The sequence below is a fragment of the Colletotrichum karsti genome (genome assembly GCF_011947395.1).
Source record: "Colletotrichum karsti strain CkLH20 chromosome Unknown Scaffold5, whole genome shotgun sequence".
In the NCBI taxonomy this organism is placed as follows: domain Eukaryota; kingdom Fungi; phylum Ascomycota; class Sordariomycetes; order Glomerellales; family Glomerellaceae; genus Colletotrichum; species Colletotrichum karsti.
This window is the reverse complement of record NW_024065905.1, coordinates 628,947-649,912: the sequence shown is the minus strand read 5'-3', so window position 1 is coordinate 649,912 and position 20,966 is coordinate 628,947. Positions and strand designations below refer to the sequence as shown.

Sequence of the window (20,966 nt, the reverse complement as noted above, 5' to 3'; positions counted from 1 at the left end):
TGGTATACGGCATGAATCTGAATCTCGGTCCTACTTCTTAAACGCGCCGTTCGACAGCTCATCCTCCAGGTCGTAGTACACCTGAAACTCGCAGTAGCAGATCTCCGGGTCACTCTCGACATCAAAGTTGAACTGCGCCTCCTCGTCCGTAACAAGGACCTTCGGCAGCCCGTTCGCCGCCGCGGCCTCCGCCATCAACTGCACCCGGCACTGGCGCTCCATCGAGGTGTACAAGAACGCCGCCTCGTCCACCGTCTGCCCGACCGTCAGCAACCCGTGGTTGCGCAGGATGCACGCCTTGCCGTTGGGCCCCAGCGCCTCGGCGATCATCTCGCCCTCCTCGGGGCCCAGGACCACGCCGCCGTAGCTGTTGTACACGGAGTGCGCGTCGCCGCGGAACTTGCACGCGTCCTGCGTCAGCATCTCAAGGCGGCGGCCGAAGACGGACCAGGCCTTGCCGTAGAGGCTGTGGCAGTGGCACACGGCGTGGACGTCCGGGCGGGCCTTGTGGACGGCGGCGTGGATGAGGAAGCCGGCGGTGTTGGGGGGCTTGGAGCGGTTGCCGCCGATGACGGCGCCGTCGAGGTTGACGAGGATCATGTCGGAGGCCTTGAGGAGGCCGAAGTGCTTGCCGAGGGGGTTCGTCCAGAAGGCGTCGTGGATCTCCGGGTCGCGGACCGAGATGTGCCCGCTCATGCCCTCGACGTAGCCCTCGCGCGACCAGTGGCGGAAGGCGGCGGCCATGTGCTCGAGCTGCCACTGGCGCTGGGAGGCGAAGTCGGGGAACTTGGGGATGCCGGCCAGCACGACGTCGCCGTGGGACATGGCCTGGAGGGGCGTCTTGTGTTGGAGCTCGTGGCCGTGCTTGGAGTGCGACGCTTCCTTGGGCGCGACGGCGGTGCCGCCCACGGCGGGAGCGGCGGTGTCGATGGTGGCGGACGGAGCCATTGTGGATTCTTTTACTCTGTGTATACACCGGTGTCCTGTCCTGGAATTTGATGAGTGGTTGTTTGTAATGACTGACTGGTTGTTCCGGTGTTGACGCTGGTCCTCGATTTAGTGACGAGTCGGTGAAGTTGTACAGTCCGGATGATGTCTAATGAAAGGTACTTTGAGATTCGCGAGCCTAGATGAAGTCCAGTTCGGAGAAAGAGCGGCGGGAAGGGCCCGATTGATAACGCGCCACTTACGAAGGGCGGAAATGTCAGACGCATGCAACACGGGGATGTGTGGTCGGAGCGGGGTTGCGGGGGGCGAAGATAAGGTACGACCGGGATGTCTTCTCCAGAAGGGAGAACCGGGAACCGGAAACCGGCCCGGTCCAATGTTCGGACGGCCGGCTAAGGACCAGTTCGTGGCACGAGCGGCCTCGGAGAGCAGACCTGGGCTCCGGTGCCGCAGACGAGCGGACGCGAGACGAGGCGAGGCACGCAATAACTTTGGTCAGACATATAATCGACGAAAGAAGAAGTGGTATGATGAAACAAAACGTCGCAAGAGGGTATGTTACAACAGCAAGCCCATGCAGATTCCACCCGCCCGTCATAAACCAAAGGAAATCTCTCTTTTGCAGCGACTGTCCTCGTCGTTGCACGAATACTTTTGTTTACCCATGCTGCGCTGCACCCGGGACCCGAGCAAACGCTACTCGCCGTTACTTTCCTGAACAATCGAGATCACCGCGGTGCTTCGTGACTCGGGCCGAACATGTACCGAATTTTCCCATTACTTCGTCATTAGATAGCAGCCAATCTGCCAATGGTACCAGCAATTTAAAGAGCCCAACATTGAGTCTTCATCGCTTGGCTTGCAAGGCCTTGTCCAAACACTGGATGATCTGTAAAATGGTCAGCAAAGTACTCGGGCTCAGCATATCGCAGGAAGACTGACCTCATCACCCCACACACCCTGGTTGCTGAGGTAGCGACCCATCCCCCTCACCAGCTCGAGTTGCTCCTCGACGGTCAATCCGGTAACAGCCATCTCCATGACGCTACCCAGGCTAACCTTGTTGATGGCGATAAAGGAGTGGTAGTACATGTATGTGAAAAATCCCATGATGAACTGGCAATCCATGCGGTCCGTCATACCGCCGTGGCCCGGGATGGAGTCGCCAAAGTCCTTGATCTTGAAGGTGCGCTTCAGGCCGGACGCGAAGAAACCACCGAAAGGAGCGATGAGGGAGGCGAAGGTTGCCAGGATCAGAGTGTGGAACTGCACGGGGGCCACAGTCAAGGAGAAGCTCTCGTGCATGTTGGGCGGAAGGAAGAACAGCGGCGGCAGGGTGTAGGTCTTGGGGTTGAAGACGGGGTTGCGAGTGCACTCGAGGCCGGAGAAGATGTTTGCGCCGAGGTCCTAAGTTTGTCAGCACTTGGTGCTTGTGGCTAGGTGAAGGGTGACTTACAGTGACAGGGCAAATGAAGAAGGACGAGCGCATCAGGAGGTTTGTCAGGAGCATGCCGAAGAGGATGGTCATGACCCAGGCGCCGACGAAGCCCTCGACGGTCTTCTTTGGGGACAGCTTGATGAGCTGAGTGCGACCAAAGGTAATTCCCACAAGGTAGGCCCAAATGTCGTTGGTAATGACCATGGCGGCGGGGAGGAAGAACCAGATCATGCCCTCGAATACGTTGTTCATGATGAAGTGGGCCTGTACGACGATGAGGTACAAGGCCATGTGCGTCCAGGCGAACTGAGTAAACTGGAACTTGTAGTGGCCAGCTTGGAGAGAGGTGACAAAGAAGACGAAGCCTAATTCATGGTTAAAGAGACGGGTGGTTTGGAAGGGTTTGCGACACGACTGGGGAACGTACCAAAGATGTACAAAATGAAGCTGATGAAGCGGTGGTGAGTGGCCAAGGGAAGCAGGACTTTGTCGACCAGCACGATATGCTTGAAATAGTAGATGACAGTTTCACCATAGAGGAAGTACATGGTGGTGGCGAGCCAGTACCAGTTGAGGCTCTTGGAGGAGCGCAGCTGGCGAGCGCGGCTGGGAACACTGGCGATGGCGATAACCTCCTTGAAGGAGATGATTTGGATGCCGGTCATGATGCAGATGATGTAAATGTGGCCCATGACGAGGGCAGTGAAGAAGCCGGCGAACATGACAAAGGTCCAGAAAGTACGTGTCAAGAAGTTCGCCTTCTTCTTCTCATACTCGGCTCGCTTTTCCTCCTCGGGGGATTGGGGTTGCTGGTGGATAGGTCAGCCATGATCTCATTTGAATGGCAGGATAGTGTCGAAGTGCGCTGGGACGGGCAGAAGAGGGGAGGGCGTCGAGAGCTTACCTCTGCAATGTTTTGAAGGCCCGCGCCTGTCTTGATCCTGGAGGGCGAGCCCTCCTCGCTGACGTCGCTGAAGCTGGAGCGGCGGCCATCAGAGCCAGCATGGCCGTTGGACTTGTGGGGGAACTTGACCCCCCTCCGTGTGCGAGCCATCATGTCTTTGTGTGCGGGATGTCGACTGGGGTAAGGGATTCGACGACTTTCGGCGTTGATGTTGTCGCGCGAGGACTCGAGGGAGGCAACGGCGAGGTTTTTGTCGCAAAGCGTTTGCGGACCAGGTCGGATTTCGTCGTAGGAGTAGAGCGGCTGGTTCGGATGCGGGAAGGGTCAGACGGGAGGCGGAGGGTCGGCGCAAATTGGGCCGTTGGGGCGATGGAGTCGGTCGCGGTCAGGATCGTGGACCACAAAAGGGTCTAGAGAGAATGAGGACCCGAGAAGTCGGCACCTTTAGCGACTGTGACTTGTGGCAGGAGACGGGAACGGGTTGTGCGTCGCGGGCCGAAAGGATGGATTGTCGAGAAGAGCGACTTTGACGACGACGAGCTGCCAGGACTGGACACTGACGACGTGGATGTTTTGTTGAACCGAGCGGACGAAGCGAGGACTCAGACTGGGGGGGTGACACTGACTGGGCAGGGGAGGTGGGTACTTTATTTTCAGTCAACTTTAGGTAGACGGATACCTCTGCTGTCTGGGTCCGGTGGATTTTCTCTTCTTCGTCTTTTTTTCTTCTTTTCTCCGACGCTTGGTGCAAACACCAGATTCCAAAAAATGATGGCGGGACGAAAAGATTTACCAGCAATGCGCTTTTCCCGCCGTCCTTGCTGCCCTGTAGCAAAAAAGAAAAAGTCGACCTTACGATCCACTACGTTTGATGAGCACTGGAGCCAAAGTCCGCGTGGAAGCTACAGCGCAAGGGCACCTGGGTGCCAGCAGCGCAGCTGGCATGATGACGCTGCAATTAGCGCTGCAAAGCTACGTCAGGCGTCCTCCAGCTGGAAGCGGGAGGCTGCGATTGGAGCACAAGCCAGCTGGGCGGATATTATGTAAGCCGGGATAAGATATGGATAATGCATTCTCATTTGGCACCTGCTGGGCTTTCGGCAAATCCGTCCAGGCACCTCAGTCGGGCTGCGGAATGATGGTGGAGTCCGCTCCGAAGAGTGGCTTTTTCCACCCGTGGTCGCCTCCAACCGACTCTCTTTTATTTGCCATGTCATCACTGGCATATCGATACATCTATCTGTCTTCCGTCGTGGAAAAACCACCTTCACAAGTGAGCCTCCCGCGAACATGGGAAATACGCCAGCTGCATGCCCGAGTGCGCATGGGGTACCCCGTGAGCCGTGGCCCCGGCAGGCAGAGTACGAAAGTACGTACGCGTATCGTTCACGGTCCCCTGCTTCCCTCCACTGTGGGAGAGCATCCCTTGCCTACCGAAACTGTTGAGTTGGTCAGCTCTGCCATTTCAGGGACTGATGGGCCGGGGGAAAGCCCCATCGCCGAACAATGCCATAAATAAACCGCTGCAAAAAAACAATCACCGATTGAAATTGTCCGGACCCTCGGGCATGGGGATTGACGAGACTCGTGCTCGATGGGCCTCCAGACATTGGACACTGAGCTGCTTGAGATGCTAGACACTAATAGTAAAGCAGGATTCGCCGCTCAGTCCGAGACAATGCGTGTTGACGCCGGTTGACATCATCACATGCTGCCCGTAGCTTCATTGACCAACTGTCATATGTCAGGTCGCGATGTACGCAGGCTTACCTAAGCTGACACCAGCCACATCCAAAAGGCTCCAGGTAGGTCGTGCTCTGGTGTATATGTGGCTGACAATCGTCAAGGCGCGTCTGGTCAGGTCGCGCCCCGACTTCCATTGTCCCGCGTCGTTGCCCGATAAGATAAGAAAAGTACCTTACCTTCATGTCTGGTGCCTGCCACTATTCACATACTCCGGCAACCCCACCTGTGTCGACAATGCGTTTTCGGACGCTCTCCCGATGCCATGGACGACTTCTCGGATGAGGATTTCGACCAATTGAATGACATTGCTCTCCAAGAGCTCGAGAACAATGCCATTCAATTTACGCAGGCACAGCGCAAGCCCGACGACTCCCAGACTGCCGATGTGTCGATTACCGAAAACTACGACGACCTCGAGTTCGAAGATGACGACCTCGACGATACCGAAGTCACCAACGAACTTCTACCACCCGTCGCTCGTCCCGTGCCCGAGAAGACAGTCCCCCAGCACCAACACCAACCACATCTTGCCCGCCGTCCCTCAGTCCAACTCTCGCAACGATGGAATCCTCCTCCTGCTCCCACGAACCAGCCCGTACTCTCCAATCGACCACGATATCCGCCGCCAGTACCGTCATTCGTCCCCCCGGTAGCCTCTCAGCGTTTTCCTGCTCCCTCCCAGCGCTTCGCTGCCCCTGCCAGACCCCCGTATCGCCCTCCGCCTACACAGTACGGCCGACCTCCTCCTCCCGCTTCGACTCGCTACAACCCACCACAATCCCAGTCACAATCAGCCGCCGCTGGGACCGGAAACAATGTCATCTCCGCTCTGCAGCAACGCCTCAAAACTCTCGAGGCAGAACTCAACGCCGCACGCGGTGAGGCCACCATCATCCGCTCCAATTCGACAAAGGCCCAACAAGATCACGCCGCCGAGATCACACGTCTGAAGAAGCAAAATGCAGAACAGGCCGCCAAGCAGGAGAGGGCCGTCGAAGCCGCCATCGCCGCCGAAAGGCAGGCTACCACCGAGTTGCAGTTCCTGCAGCGCGACATGAAAGATGCGGCAAGCAGGCCGCGGAGAAAGGATACGACACAGGGAGCGGCTGCGCCAGGGACCACCACCCCAAAGAAGACGACCAAGACTTGGGGCATGGCCGACGGCTTCGACGACATGGACATCGCACCAAGCCCTACCAAGACGAGGGGGAAGACGAGGGATGCCGGGCCGGTTGCTGTTCCCATCTCAGAACGGACGCCAACCAAAGGGAAGCGCAAACGGCAAGCCGTTGACAGCCCTGTCATGGCCCTAGACCTAGAGACCCATGCGGAGGATGTGGCCATGGCCGACGATCCCGCCGTTGCGCCCTTGCCCGTCCAATACTCGGTTGCGGGGCCAAATGTGCTCCCGTTCGAGGTAAGTTCGAGTCCTCTGTCTTTCTAGTGACGCTAGTTAACCACTCTTCAGTTCCTCCAAGTCATCCTAGACCATGGCTCGATGCATGGGGATCCGCCAACGTTCGATATCCTGTCTCGCTACACGTTTCCCTCGGATCCGTCGACATCTTTCGCTTCCTACATATTCCGCGAATTGCCTCTGATGGGTAACCCTCTAAACCCGGTCCAGCTGCTGGTCGACTTCGCCCGCCTCATCATCCGCATGTGGACTCAGTGCTTGACTGAAACTTACCTACGGCCGGTTTGGGACCTCACCTCCCTACTCTCCTTCACCATTCAGCTGCAAACTATGTCTGTGGTACCTCAGGTTCTGAGCGAGTTGGTACCCGCTGCACAGAGCTCCGTCTATATGGTTGCTGAGGCGCGGTTTCGGAGTATCGATGGTTCGGATTCCGCCACAGAGGCTCTTGAGCAAAACATCGACACCACCTACATCTTATCACTGCTATACGCGTCCGCCGCTGTTTGCGCCACCACCGTGACGGAAACTGAAAACGGCGCGCAGACTAGGCAGGCCGAATTCTGGCAATTGATTACCGTCGACCTGGTTCTCGCATTGCTGACCCCGAAGCAGCGGCTGGAGGATATCCTGGCCATGCTCGATATGCTTTGCACCTCAACCCTTCCCGATTCGATCGGTCCCATTGTCCCCGGAAAAGAGCCCGAGTTGGTGGCTCGAATGATCATCGACAAGGTGTCTCTGAACCTCGTCGACCTCCCACTGACAGCCGTTACCACCAGCGAAAAGCACGCCGTAAGATTCGCCGTCATGCGAACGCTCACTGCATTTGCACGATCTCCTTTCGCAGCACGGCAGATTGCGGGCCACGTCAGTGTCGTTCCCCGTTTGGTCACGGCGCTAAACGAGCTCATCAACGTCCTGTATGATATTTCGGATCCCGTGGCAGATCTCGGCGGTGGCGGCTCTTCCTCCTCGCGCAAGGACGGGGCCGTGGACGCTACCCCGGATGATCTCCGCGATGGTGCCGACGACTGGGACGACGGTCGCATTGGTCCGTCCTTGCTGATATCGCAAATCATTCTCCTGCTGCACTCGTTGGCGACCGACCCCAACACGGCTAATATTGTGAATATTCTCCAGAAGTTGTCCGTGACACACGGTGGCCCGCAACGATACCTGCTGTCCCTTTCACGACTCAACTTCGCCGAGGAAGACTTGGTCTACGAGGCCGTCATTGACGCGGACACGGTGGACAGAGCTCACGAGTTACTAGAGCTTAGCATCACTCCGGACGAAGGCGATAGCGTAGCAGAATCATTTGGGGTGTGAGCATTTTATCACACCTGTATCGGGATGATAATCAACTACATTGCCTTCGCAAACGAAAGTGAACATCCGATAATGTCGTCTGTTCTTCCGAGCACAGCATCTGAACTACACTACAGCAGAGCACGGGCGGCGCAAGAACCATTACCAGGACATGTCAGTACCAATGAATGCGGACGCGCCACGATTGCCATGATCCCACACGCGGGTTTGCCGCATGGCTCGAGAGTTGTCAAGAGTTGCTGGCTGTTTTTGACAATGCATCGACCTAATGCAGGTATTCAGCGGCTGTAGGTGTGATAGAGGCGCTGGGAGAGGCCGGAGCCAATGAATCATGATGTGGCTGCAAAGCCAGAACCTCATGGGGTGGAAGTATCTGCAGAGTCATGCAGCTCATACTTGCATTCTCACTTCACATTAGTCTCATGACCACCGGTCAGAACAGCATAGAAGATGCGATATTGATACGAGGGACTCGGCCGAAACTTAGGACCAACAAGTTGATGTTGATTTCCCCGTTGGCCGCCCCCCGAAGACTGTGTCACCTTCTTGTCTCCTTGTCGACGACTCACTCAGTGTCTCACCTTACAAAGTTGCACAGACCCATGAGCTAAGGATCAACCAAAGGTCGTTTTCGCTGATCCCCAAGCTCGATTGCGAGGTCGAAACGCACTGCCTAGCCTTGATAATCTGGTCGCGCTGACCGTGGATAGAGCTGGGAGGCACTAATTAGGCAAAGCATACGACCTAGACGTTAGCGCCCACGAGTGATGGCCCCATTCACAGCGCGCCCCTGAGTCAAGGATGAGCTGCTCTGCCGATAGGGCAGCCACTTCCGGTCGTTCGTCCCAAGTCTTCCAGTTCTGATTGGGTTTCTCGAGTCCGAGCCCGGTTCGTCCGGCCTGGTGTGCAAGGGGCTGAGCCGGAGTCAAAGCTACGACGACATCAACACCACGTTGACTTTTGCTGCAGTCGACTCGGGTCAGAACCAACTGCAGCCCAGTCCACAAGCGAGAAAGAGACTGGACATGGCATCTCGTTTGTGGTAAGCACAGGAGTCGGCCGTTAAGCTTTCAGGTCACACACATGGCTGCCCAGGAACCAAGGAGGGCAGCCACTCGTGCAGCCATAGACTGAAGTCTCCGACGGGTGCATGTCTAGCAGAGGGGAGCCGATGTAGTAGAGGCGAATGCATGGCATGCCCAAACCCCTCTCGCCCGGACTTGCATATATCGCCGCCGTTCCCCTCTCTCCTTCTCTTCTAAAGGGACTTGCTGGAATAAGAACAAGAAGACTACCCCCATCTTTGACTTGCTCTATTCTTGTCTTGTTCATGTCCTTCAACACCGCCACCATGAACATCCTCTTCCTCTGCACTGCTCACAACTCCCTCTCACAACGCCTGTACTTGGCATTGTCCAAGACTCACACAATCACAATCGAGTATGCCTTGTCAGATGCCGCAATGATTGAGGCGGCCAAACTGGCCAAGCCCAACCTCATCATCTGCCCTTTCCTCACAGCTCGAGTCCCCCGGGAAGTATACGACAACTACCTCACACTCATCATCCACCCCGGACCCCCAGGTGATGCCGGCCCGAGTGCCCTGGACTGGGTGCTCATGGGTGATGACGGTTCGGTAGAGGACGCTGAGACTCTGGTTCAAACCAACGCATGGAGTGAGTTCGGCAGGCCTTATTGGGGTGTGACCGTCCTGCAGGCCGTCGAGGAATTCGATGCCGGGCCAGTATGGGCTTTTGAGCAATTTCCCCTGCAAATCGATTCGCCCAACATCACCAAGTCGAGTCTCTACCGTGGACCGGTCACGCGGGCCGCCCTCACAGCCACCCTCGCCGCCATCGAGAGGATCCAGACAGCCTCCGTCCAGGCCGCATCTCCCTACACTCCTCCTCCCTCGCCGGGCAAAGACCAATTCTCCCCACAGCTTGTCAACCCGATGCTTCAAGCTAGCCCCGCCTACCGCGACGCCTCGGTGACACTGCAGAAAGCCTTCCTCGGCGGCGTCACACGTCATCGGCCCCTCCTCAAGGCTGCGCAGCGAGATTTCGATATCCAGTCGCACACGGCTCGGGAGATATCGCGAAGGATTCGGTCATCGGACTCCCAGCCCGGCTGTCTGACCAAGCTGTTCGGTCCCAGCCTTTACGTATACGGGGGCACCATCGAGGAGGGCGAGGACCTCACAGCCCAAGCACGACCTGGAGAGATCATCGCCTGCCGCGACGACGCCGTCTGTGTTGCTACCTGCGACGAGAAGGGCATCTGGATCTCGCATGTTCGCCGCATCAAAAAGAAGACGGACTCGATGCTCTGGCCCAAGGTGCCTGCCGTCTCCGGCCTCAACGACCTCGGCGTTCTCGACTTTGAACTTTTCATGGAAAACCGCGTCTCTCGGGCGACCATCGACTGGTCCCAGTCCCCACACAGCACCAAGCAGGATATCTGGGTTGAGTTTCAGACCTTCTCCGGCGCCAGGAGGGTAGCATTCCTCTACTTTGACTTTTACAACGGCGCCATGAGCACAGAGCAGTGCTCCCGCCTGATTGACGCCCTGGACTTCATCGCATCCAGCCATGTCGTGGAACGACCCCTCAGCGCTGTCGTGCTCATGGGCGGCGACTCGTACTTCAGCAACGGAATCGCCCTGAATGTTATCGAGGCCGCAGCGGACCCCTCCCTCGAGTCCTGGCTGAATATCAACCGTATCGATGACGTGGTCCACTACCTTCTGCACGAGTTCCCATCGCGAAACATCCTCACGGTCGCCGGCATCCGAGGCAACTGCGCGGCCGGTGGTGTTGCCCTGGCCGCCGCATGCGACGTCGTTATCGCCGGCAATGATGTTGTGCTCAACCCTGCTTACCGCGCCATTGGCCTGCACGGTTCCGAATACCACTCCCTGTCATACACCGGACGATGTGGCTCGGCGGGCGCCACCAACCTGCTGCGCGACATGACACCGCTGTCGCCGGCTGACGCGCGGGAGATGGGCCTCATCGACCACACGCTTCCGGGCACCGGCGCCCTGCTGGACACACGTATTCGAAAACACGTCAAGTCGCTCGTCGTCGTCCACGCCGCCGCCGGCAACAAGCGGATCCCGGTGCCATGGAAGACCGCCGTCGACGTGTCCCCGGCCGGTCTGGCCTGCGCCCGCGCCCAGGAGCTCGGCGAGATGTCCAAGGACTTTTGGAGCGCGAGGTCGCAGCGCTATCATCTCCGCCGCCGCGACTTCGTCCGCAAGGTCAGGGCCACCAAGACGCCCCTGCGTTTCGCGACGCATCGCCGTGGCATGGGTGAGATGGATGAGGAAGAGGCGGACGAGTTCGACGACGTCGTCATCTTTGAACGCAAGGCCCGGGCGACTCTTCTCGCTGATAAGCTGAAGGAGTACGTCGAGAACATGACGTCGGCGTCTTCTCGCAAGGACACGACATCGCAGGCTAATACCGCGATGCATTCGAGAGCGGCGAGCGAGAGCGTCAGCAAACGGGACTTGAGGCCCGTCTTTTCGTGTTACTACGACGTCACAGCATGATAAGCATGGTCACTTCGTTTGGTTCAGCCTTTTTCCCTTGAAGAATTTCGCAAGCGACACCCAGATACAGTCGCAACATACCCAACCCTTAAGCCCAAGGACAGCTAATTCCTATGTAATTTCTCAGGCGGGCAGCACTTCAGGTTTCATTTAGTACCAATAATACCAAAGTCGTTTATTCACGAACTCCATCCGTGCCTTTCCTCTGTGACATCTGCCCATGTTTCCGTCGAATATTCGAGAAATCGAAAGCACAACGAACAATTTCCCCCCCATAACATACAGTCCAGATGTCACACATGTCAGAGAAGTCCCATGTTGGCTCGGATTGAGCGGGTGAGCGGGACGCGTCAAGCCTCGCGTTCTTTGTCTTCCTCAAGGGGGGGTGGGCGTCTGCCGAACTAGCTTTCATCGCGTCCACCCCGTCAAATCTTAACGATGAGCCGTCGCTAAAGTGTGGCGGCGGCCCTTCCTCCAGGAACCGTTTGTGGCGGCCGCCCACAGGGCTACTACGTACTAGTCAGGGCCTTTTGGACATTTGTCAAGCCTGTCTCGTGAGACCTAAACCGAGGTGCTCAGCAACGAGTTCAAATCACCCAGAGTCATCAGCTTCGTGGACCGATCCAGAACTACGGTTCTGGTACCTCTCGGTCTACCTGGCGGCGGACTTTCCGGGAGACACTGCTCCAGTGTCGGCGGTCCCGTTGTGGATCAGCAATCGGATGCGGTGGGGCCGTGTTCGCGCGGCGGATATCCACAGGAAGGAAGCAACGGTTCTTCTTCGCGTTCATCATAGGGCTCGGCAATCGTACATCTCCCGTCCCTATTTTTGGTTATTCGTTTGTAAGGAAAATCCCGAATCGATCGAGAAATTCTAAATAAAGGGAGCAAGATTGGAGGGGGCTCCACGAGCAGCGTGGCCGCACCGACGATTTCTCTTTCGTGATCTTCAGGGGGGCTTGCGCTAAGAAGCCGAGGTGAGACGCCGGGCCGCCGAGGGGGTTGGCGGGCACCTTGCGGTGCAAGTCTGGCCCTTTTCGTCTCTGTATGATCTGGGGATCATGACGACATCATTGCTGGAATTAGATCTCGTGGATGTGTTTCTTATCACGGGGGAAAGCTCATGGAGATTGTAGCTTGTCGTTTCACCGTATCCAATGATACATGGAATTTCAACTATCCAACGACATGGCTTGAACTCGCCCGTCCATCTGTGACAACATGCCCGGAAAAGGACCGCACATCCACCCCGTATGACTGCCCAGGCTAAATGGCCAACTCACTGTACAACTGTCTCCTGCAATACGGAGAAATGCAAACACGGGGAAAAAATTGATGACGTGTTGATGGGAAAGAAAATTTCCAGGGATCAATGCAGGCTGCCAGGAAGTTTCAACGGTCGAGCGTCTCCTCGTGCCGTCCCGTCCCCTGCCTGATAGGGGTTGTTTGCGTTGGATGGAACCTTGCATCTGCATCGTGGTACCGTTCCACAAAGGGGTTCGAGTTCGAGGCCAGTTATTGACAGTTCCCATGTTGCAGTTATTGAGCATCAAGGAATGGAAAATCATTGGTCGCGGTTCGAGTCCATGGGTGTGAGAAAGCTTCCCATGTCGGCAAGTAGCTGCTGGGTTTTGACCCTGTGAGTCAATCCACCATTGTATTTATGAGTATGGTTTACACACCAAATTATTGGACGAAATCCAAAGAAATATCTAGCAAATGAAAGGACAGTGATAGAAAGGAACAAAAGAAAGAATGAGTGGCATCGAGACATCTGCAGGAGGCCGTCTACCGCACGGGCCACCCCGAAATATGGTTGGCAGGCACCTTGCTGCGTTGAAGCTTCTTGGAGCTTCCTTCCTTGGAAAGTATGAATCTGAGAAAGGTGAAGTGAAATTCAGAAAAGGTGCGAGTCGGAGAAACAGTCTGATATTTCATCACTTCTCTCGGGAGCTGCCGTCATTTCAAGCTTTCAACTTTCATCCCCTCTCGACCTCTCCGCCTCGAGACATCATAAACGCCAACACCAACCGATTACATCGATCGCGAGATCCAAATTGCGGCAAGATGGCGCTCCGCCAGCAACTCACGTTATCCTTCGTCATCGACGACACGAACGACCTGCATACTCACACCGTCATTTTTCTTCATCGCTTCCCAGAGTCCACCACCGATGAGCAGCTCCACGAAAAAGTCCTCTGCCAAAAACTGACCAAGAACCACAAGACCCTGCGCGAGCAGTTCCCCACCATCCGCTGGGTGTTTCCCTTCGCAAAAGCCACGGCTCGCCCGTGGAACAACCTCACGCCGGAAGATAGGGCTGCCGTCGGCATGACCTTGGGCGCCATGCCCTACATCACGCAGGTCATCCTCCACGAGGCCAAGCGCGCGCGCGGCCTCGATCGCATCATTCTCGGCGGCCAGGGCGAGACTGCCGAGGCAGCTCACGAAGCTATGTCCTCCTTCCCCGAGTGCAGGACTGACAATGTCGATGATGTTGCTGTTTTTGTCGAGAAATACTTTCACCCCGCCTGGACCGAACTCACCCAGCTGAAGCTCGCGGGATTCGTCGGTATGCACGCGCAAGACGGTGAGATGACCCGCGACGTCAAGAACCTGGGCATCGTGTCGAAGCAGGCCGATGGTAAGCAGAAGGTGAACACCAACATCGTCGTCAACACGCCTCATCGGTTTATCCATGGCGGCTACAAGCTGCAGACTAAGACCTGGGATGGTAAGCGCATCGACGACTTCGCCAAGTTCCTCGACGATATCGGCGTGTTCCGCATTCCCGACGAGGAGAAGGGCAGCAAAGAGACACTTACACCCAAGGACCGCGAGCCAGTCAAGAAGTGGGATCCCAGGGAGAACCTCAACGATGTGCAGAAGCATGCTCTCGAGGTAGAGGAGCAGAAGAAGGCCAACAACGCGCTGAGGGAGAAGATCCTTGTTCGCATCGAAGCTGACAAGGTTGAACGCAAGCTTCTCCAGGAGAGGCAGAGACAACGACGGATGTTTGCGCAGGAGGCCCAGGAGAACCCACGGTCTCAGTTTACGGGTTCGGTGAACATGCTTGGAGGACCCGTCAACCGGAACGAAAGCCTGTCAGCCTCAGGTCAGTTGCTTGATCTTCCTGACACATACCAGCCGTACTCCGATGAGGAGTCTTCTGACATCTCCATGTCTGATCAGGAGGACGGTTATGATGAGCCCGCCACATCACCCGAGTCTAACGACCCGACTAGTGATCATGAACAGGAGGAGGAGCCCAGCATGAGTCAAAGAGAGAAGGCCAGGCAAGGCAGGAAGGTCGACGATGGCAAACACTGGAGTCCTCGTGTTCATGGAGAAATGACTCCTGGCCAGATGAAGGCATTGGGGCTTCTGGATTTCGAGGATTCGGGGGAAGAACAGTTTTTGTTTGACACTTCTTCGAACTAGGTACTAAGAGTATCTCAGCAAGACTTTAGACAACTTTTAAGACAGGAGTCTAGAGAACTCTGGTTTGGAAAGAACGTGGTTCATCTGGATCAAAAGGTCGTTTTTTTCGAGCCTTCACGAATTATGTTTGGCATTTGGGTTACCTGGAAAGGCCGTCTGTCTCTTTATACATGGAAGCAGATATCAAATTCACGTACATCACAATTCTCAGCAGCCTGTGAGCCCAGTAACAGTTTCCGGCACGGTCCACTGCCCAGTACAGCTCGTCGTCGTGCCACCCGACGTGAGCAGGTCAATGTCCTCGAACCTGATGTTCCCGCAAGGGTGTCGACTACTGCAAGTAAGACTGACTCTGTTCGTCGAGCCCGACAACGAGCCCGTGAAGTTGAGGAACGCAAGGTCCGAGACCTCCATGTTGCTGGTCCCCGCAAACGAGCCGTTGTTGCCGTTGTTCTGGTAGATGGACGGCGCGTTATTGACTCGCTCGTATGAGACGTTGGAGAAGGTGACGTTGCGCACGCGGCCCCAACCTCCGCCGCGTGGTTGCCCGGCGTTCTCGTAGTGGATTTGCGGCGCGAGCTCGCCGATCCAGGTCTTGATGTAGACCCCATAGCGCAGGTCGATCGACGATCGCTTGAGCTTGTGGGAGGTTAGTTGGGTTTCTTGCAGCGAACACCTGACTTGACTGTGCTTACCACGAGGTTGTTCATCACGACATCTTCCACACTTGAGTCTTCGAGGTATTGGCCGAGACTCCCGACGGCAATGCCGTTGCCCCCGTGACAGGTGACGTCCTCGAGATGAATATTGTATGATCGGGGCTTGATGGCAACGCAATCATCCCCGCCGGAATACTCGAACCCTTTGACGGTGATATTGCGCGCGTCCATTGTGTCTGGTTGATCCCTCCATTAATATCGCTTCTTCTGTGTTGGTGAGATGGACCTACCAAAGCCATCCGTGTTTTGAACCCAGTTGTATCGGCTCGGCGCCTTCGTCGCGGTAGCGTTGCTGCTGATGTTCTCGAAGTACATGTTCGTCCCGTTCATGATGTTGTACGCCCAGAACTGCGGCTGTCTGATGTGGAAGTTCTTGACTGTGACGTCGCTGACGTTCCAGAAGACAAAGGGCTGTGTGTAATATCTATCAGAGGGTGTTCTCAGTAGCATGGTTGAGGCCATCTTACCATCGGACGTCCCTCGACGGTCTCGCCCGCTTCGGCTGTATACCAGACGTCGCCGTTTCCGTGGATGCCCCCGGTGCCGGATCCGTTGATGTGGATGCCGTCTCCGGTCAGGACGAAACCCGCGCGGTGGTTCTGGAACTCGATGAAGTACGAGTTGGAACGCCAGTAAGTGAGGTTGTCCGAGAACTATTGAGACAGATATTATCAGTCATGGCCACTTTTGGCAATGTCACTCGTGTGAGAAATGTGTGTTCGTACCGTCCATTCTCCCCGCCATTGGATGTTCACGTCTCTCACGACAGGATTCAACTTTTTGTCGATCCAGTAGTTCTGGTCTTCGGGGAAGATGATGTCCCCGGACTTGCCGCAGCGCTCGAAGGCTTTTAGGATGTTGTCGACGTCGCTCGTCTGGTTACCATTCGCGGTGACGGTGCATTTTGGCCGGTGGCGAGCGGTCGAGACTTGAACGCCGCCGGCTGGAGCGCTGGCAACGAAACAGGGAAGTGTGATAACGGTGGACTTCATCGCGACTGGCTTGAAAATACCGAATGGGCACGTAACTTTACTTGATGTCGACTTGGTCGAGGGCATTTATTGGGTTTTATAAGTTGGCGATGAAAACACCACGGTTGTGAAGTCATCCACCGTCTTCATGTAGGTTATGTTCGTTACAACAGAAGGTGCGCCGGTTGCGGATCCCGGAACATCATGACTGTTTCTCACTGGTGCTTTTTGGTCGGTCTGCTCGTTCGTTAATCCCACGAAGATGGTCGGTAGAATTGGATCAGCGTGAACTAGCCCGTCCAAAAGACAGCCAAGTCTCGTTGTCTTGGCACGAATACATTCTTCTCAGGACGGCGTAATAGAGGAGTCTATCTCGATACAGGAATCGTCTATCTGGACCTATTCGGTCAACGGGAAGCAAATATCGGGTTGCAAACATGATTCGGGCTCAGAGCTAACCCGAAGAGAGTCTATATGCCTAGGATGTGCGGAGACCCCGCATGCCCCCCGCAACTCTGCCGTGATGCAACCTAGATAGGTGATCGGTGTTGATCGTCAGCTCGGGGTAGCTTCTGGCGACACAGTGAGATTCGCCGTCTGGTGAGAGGCTATTGTTTCTCATCCGCAGAGTTGACTGTGTGGGAAAGTATGAGAGATCGAGACTTGTGTCTTAGAAGTCATAAGACTATGAAGCTACCGATGCCCTCATCGACCAATTGTTCAGTACTACGGGTCCATGGACGACAAAGCCACTGTCTATGAGTCGACATGGCCTCTAAAATATTTACAGCTACTCAACAACATGTTCTCCGTTCGAAGTTGAAACATAAACAGATCGACAAACCCACGGAGAATTTAACAGAAAACCCCCCACAGCGGCAAGCGGGAGTGAAGGCGGGAGTGCCGCCGCCTATGAGCAAGGGGGGACGACAACGCACTAAAGCTAGAGGTCGATCACCCCCTCATTCAGAAAGTTCTAAGTGGGAACTCTTACATTATGAGTTCACGGCTTGAAAGACGACTGCGCGGCCAGCGGAGTGATATCTTAAGCGAATGAGGCTGAAGGCGAGCCTAGTGAGTCTGGCCTTTCTGTTCTCATTTGAGTTGAACTGATGATGAGTGTTACCTATGTTCCAAGCCTTGGTCAACGTCAACTCTCGCATCCCGAATATCAGTTTCGTCTTGAAGACAGTTTCGCCTTGAACAAGGCAACTCTCCATACTTCGAAATTCAAGGCCATCAGTTTGACTTATTTGTTTTTGGCTTCTGCGCATATGGCTGGAACGCATGTTACGTTCGTCACGGCGAGGTGACTCGCGAAGCTGCACGCCCGCCGAAGGCATACAGCCCAGAAAAGGCTCTGCGCTTTCAGTAAGAAAAAACACGATGGAGCCATTACGAACAACCGTACTCGTTAAAAGGGGTTGAGCTGACGAAGTTGAGTCTTGGCTGAACGCGTGTCGTGAGCGGGATGTGGAAACCAACTTCCCGTGCCAGGGGCATCAGAGAGCATCTCAATTCCCGAGTAGCACCTTCGAGCCTCTGAGTGTTGATAAAACCTCACGACATCAACAATGTAAACGTTTTGATTTTCTGATCAGTCTACAGACCCGTTTCTCCATCTTCACGCTGTAATCAGGGTGTTGGTCTCGCTTACCTATCTTCTTGAAAGTCACTCGTTCACCATGAAGGCCCCCGTCGCATCCTGGCTCGCCGTCCTGGGACTCACCACAGTCGTTACGGCAGCAACCTGTGATTCCCCAATCCAGCGAAAGAACTTCACCTCTCTCTCCAACGAAGAAAAGCTCGCCTGGATCGACGCTGAAAAGTGTCTCACCACCCACGATGCTGTCTTCGGCCTGTTCGACGCCGCTACCACCCTCTGGGACGAGCAACAATACCTGCACCTGACCATGTCGAACTACATTCACGGAGTGGTGCGTCTCTCAATACCTTCATTGAACATCTCATCATACTAACCGAGAACGAAAGGGGCAATTCCTGCCTTGGCACCGCTACTACGTGAAGCTGCACGAGTATCTGCTGCAGACCTACTGCAACTATACCGGCGGTATGCCCTACTGGGATTTACAAGTCGACGCGGCCAACGTCACGCAGTCCGCCGTTTGGGACACGGTCTACGGTATCGGCGGAGACGGCAACGCTTCCGAGAGCAATGTCGTTACGAAGGGCCCGTTCGCCTACACCGAGTTCCACGTCGGCGCGGAGTCCTTCAATACCGTCATCCCGAAGGCCGCGACGTACTACCTCAACCGCTCCATCAGCGAATCCATCTTCCAGATGGCAAGTCAATCCAGCGTGGACACGTGCAACGAGGCGGAGAAGTATGAGGATTACTGGGACTGTCTGGGACAAGCTCCCCATTCAGCAGGCCACGCGGGCACCGGTGGTGTGGTAAGAGCAAACACCCTTTCCGGTTTCCATGAGATCGACTTGGCTAACTTGGCCCATAGATGCAAGATCCTGTCTTGTCCCCCGGAGACCCCGTCTTCTTCCTGCACCACAACAACCTGGATCGCCTCTGGTGGGAGTGGCAGTCCGTGAACCTGACCGCCCGCCTCGCCGACATCAGCGGCCAGAACACGCCGTCCGATGCGTTCAACCTCCAGAACAACTGGGAGGCGCCGGGCGCCAACTTCACGGACTACAGCGGCGACCCGGCCAACGTCACCACTTTGACCCATGTTCTGTCCTTGTATGAGATGCTCCCGAACGTCACCGTAGGCGACGTGATGGACATTGGCGGCACTGTCATCTGTGCGGAATACGTGTAAACTGAAGGCACAGGAGAAAGGGCAATTGATATGAAGCACTTCCACGTTCAGATACGTAGATTCATAGTTGAGAGAATTTGGTTGAAAACCCTCATCCAATTATCGAGATAGCTGTGTGAGACGTCGCTCTCCTTGCCTTGAAGTTTTGACATACGTCAAAATCCCTGTATCAGCTCGACCGGGACTCCCGGACATCATCAACCGCATTACTTCATACCCCAAGGAGGCCCGTTCCCTCATCTCATCCCCCTCTCCGAGCATCAGCACTTACGCATTGAGCCGGTCACAAACTCATCACGACACACGAGCCAGAGACCAACTAAAATCTCTTCCCATGGATCCCGAAAAGACGCCACTGAAGCAGGAGAACCCTTCCCCCAGCAGTCCGCCGGCGTACGTCTCCTCGCACGACATGAACTGCTTCGGGATGTCCAACAGGCACGAGATCGACCCCGAGGGCGACCTCATCCTCACCCTCAGCCGGGTCCGCCTCGCAGCTGATGACCCCTCAGCCGAGGGCGAAGAACACGAGGAGATTGACGAGGACGAGACGCTCCACAACGACGAGCTCCGCGTCTCCTCCAAAGTCCTACAACTCAACTCCCCCGTGTTCAAAGCGATGCTATCCGGAAAATTCAAAGAAGCCACCGAGCTCGCGGAGAAGAAGGGGACGGCCGACGACAGCCCGTACGACCTGGACCTCCCCGACGACGACGTCGAGGCCATGTCGACGCTCTGCCGGATCCTGCACAACGTGTACGTGCCCGAGAGCCCGCGGCCCGTCGCGCTCGAGAGGCTGGCCTTCGTCTGCGACAAGTACGAGTGCGTCGGCGCGCTCAAGTACTGCGCCATCGTCTGGATCCGCGACTGGCTGGCGCAGTTCGACGACGAGGTGCCCCCCATGAGCGACTTCTGCCACCTCCTCGTCTTCGCGTACGTCATCGACCTGCCCGTCGAGTTCTCCGAGATCTCGTGGCGCATCTTCTTGTATCACGAGGGCCCCTTCTCGACGGCGTCCGAGCAGGTGAGGATGCTGGTCGATCACCCTCTCCTGCGCCACGATTTCATCAGTGAGTGTGCTCTGTCGAGTGAGATGCGTGGCTTGCGCCCTGCTTACGCCGGCTAGGATGTCTGGAGACGAAGAGGCATGAGTCTTGCAACTCGTTCTACCAAGGTGTCGTGTGCCCCATGACGTGGGACTGGGATACGTCCGACAGCGCATGCTCAAGAGCTTCGAAGGCGCTTGGGTACTACGTCGAGACGCTGCACAAGTCTGACCTCTTACCAAGAGACATTGATTTCACAAAACACAAGTTTTGCCATTTACTGGATACGGCAGTCAGCTTGCCGAAAATCACGATGAAGGATTTTCCCTGTATGAGAGAAGTAGGGGTTTGTCAGTGCCGGTCGAATCGGTACATCAACAAGAACTTGGCGTATGAAGTCGCGAAGGAGGCCGGGAAGATCATTCAGCAACGGCGCGTATTCAACTGTCTCGATTGTCTGAAGTCGGAGGGCGCATCCGCAAAGGATGAATCGTGCAGAGTGCCTCACTTATAGTTTTGGAAATGAGATACCACTAAAGACAGTAGGACATTTTGATTCGTAACATCTAATAACACGCTGTCGTACAATCCGTCATAAGCATGAGGCATATGTCTTGAAACCATCAGATATCTGGCGTGCAAGAGTCCAAGTC

The 20,966-nt window shown here is 55.8% G+C and overlaps 8 protein-coding genes across 8 annotated transcripts; 5 read left to right on the top strand and 3 right to left on the bottom strand.

Moving 5' to 3' along the window:
* Positions 1-30: 30 nt before the first annotated feature.
* Positions 31-948, bottom strand: CkaCkLH20_02199 (phosphatidate cytidylyltransferase; the record flags this gene model as incomplete). Its single annotated transcript, XM_038884918.1, has 1 exon — positions 31-948. The coding sequence occupies one exon, from the start codon at positions 946-948 to the stop codon at positions 31-33; it is 918 nt and encodes a 305-aa protein (XP_038749706.1).
* An 847-nt stretch (positions 949-1,795) lies between these two features.
* CkaCkLH20_02198 (uncharacterized protein) lies at positions 1,796-3,443 on the bottom strand (the record flags this gene model as incomplete). The annotated part of the gene is made up of 5 exons (XM_038884917.1): positions 1,796-1,837; positions 1,891-2,355; positions 2,405-2,751; positions 2,814-3,195; positions 3,291-3,443. 5 exons carry the CDS (start codon positions 3,441-3,443, stop codon positions 1,796-1,798), a joined length of 1,389 nt encoding a protein of 462 aa, XP_038749705.1.
* Positions 3,444-5,298: 1,855 nt separating this feature from the next.
* CkaCkLH20_02197 (uncharacterized protein) lies at positions 5,299-7,785 on the top strand (the record flags this gene model as incomplete). The annotated part of the gene is made up of 2 exons (XM_038884916.1): positions 5,299-6,453; positions 6,505-7,785. The coding sequence occupies 2 exons, from the start codon at positions 5,299-5,301 to the stop codon at positions 7,783-7,785; spliced, it is 2,436 nt and encodes an 811-aa protein (XP_038749704.1).
* Positions 7,786-9,136: 1,351 nt separating this feature from the next.
* CkaCkLH20_02196 (formyl transferase domain protein) lies at positions 9,137-11,341 on the top strand (the record flags this gene model as incomplete). The annotated part of the gene is made up of 1 exon (XM_038884915.1): positions 9,137-11,341. One exon carries the CDS (start codon positions 9,137-9,139, stop codon positions 11,339-11,341), a length of 2,205 nt encoding a protein of 734 aa, XP_038749703.1.
* Positions 11,342-13,408: 2,067 nt separating this feature from the next.
* CkaCkLH20_02195 (uncharacterized protein) lies at positions 13,409-14,782 on the top strand (the record flags this gene model as incomplete). The annotated part of the gene is made up of 1 exon (XM_038884914.1): positions 13,409-14,782. One exon carries the CDS (start codon positions 13,409-13,411, stop codon positions 14,780-14,782), a length of 1,374 nt encoding a protein of 457 aa, XP_038749702.1.
* A 207-nt stretch (positions 14,783-14,989) lies between these two features.
* CkaCkLH20_02194 (extracellular exo-polygalacturonase) lies at positions 14,990-16,493 on the bottom strand (the record flags this gene model as incomplete). Its single annotated transcript, XM_038884913.1, has 5 exons — positions 14,990-15,421; positions 15,478-15,677; positions 15,732-15,912; positions 15,969-16,154; positions 16,227-16,493. 5 exons carry the CDS (start codon positions 16,491-16,493, stop codon positions 14,990-14,992), a joined length of 1,266 nt encoding a protein of 421 aa, XP_038749701.1.
* Positions 16,494-18,157: 1,664 nt separating this feature from the next.
* CkaCkLH20_02193 (amino acid transporter) lies at positions 18,158-19,267 on the top strand (the record flags this gene model as incomplete). Its single annotated transcript, XM_038884912.1, has 3 exons — positions 18,158-18,409; positions 18,465-18,887; positions 18,947-19,267. 3 exons carry the CDS (start codon positions 18,158-18,160, stop codon positions 19,265-19,267), a joined length of 996 nt encoding a protein of 331 aa, XP_038749700.1.
* Positions 19,268-19,601: 334 nt separating this feature from the next.
* CkaCkLH20_02192 (uncharacterized protein) lies at positions 19,602-20,393 on the top strand (the record flags this gene model as incomplete). The annotated part of the gene is made up of 1 exon (XM_038884911.1): positions 19,602-20,393. The coding sequence occupies one exon, from the start codon at positions 19,602-19,604 to the stop codon at positions 20,391-20,393; it is 792 nt and encodes a 263-aa protein (XP_038749699.1).
* Positions 20,394-20,966: the final 573 nt, after the last annotated feature.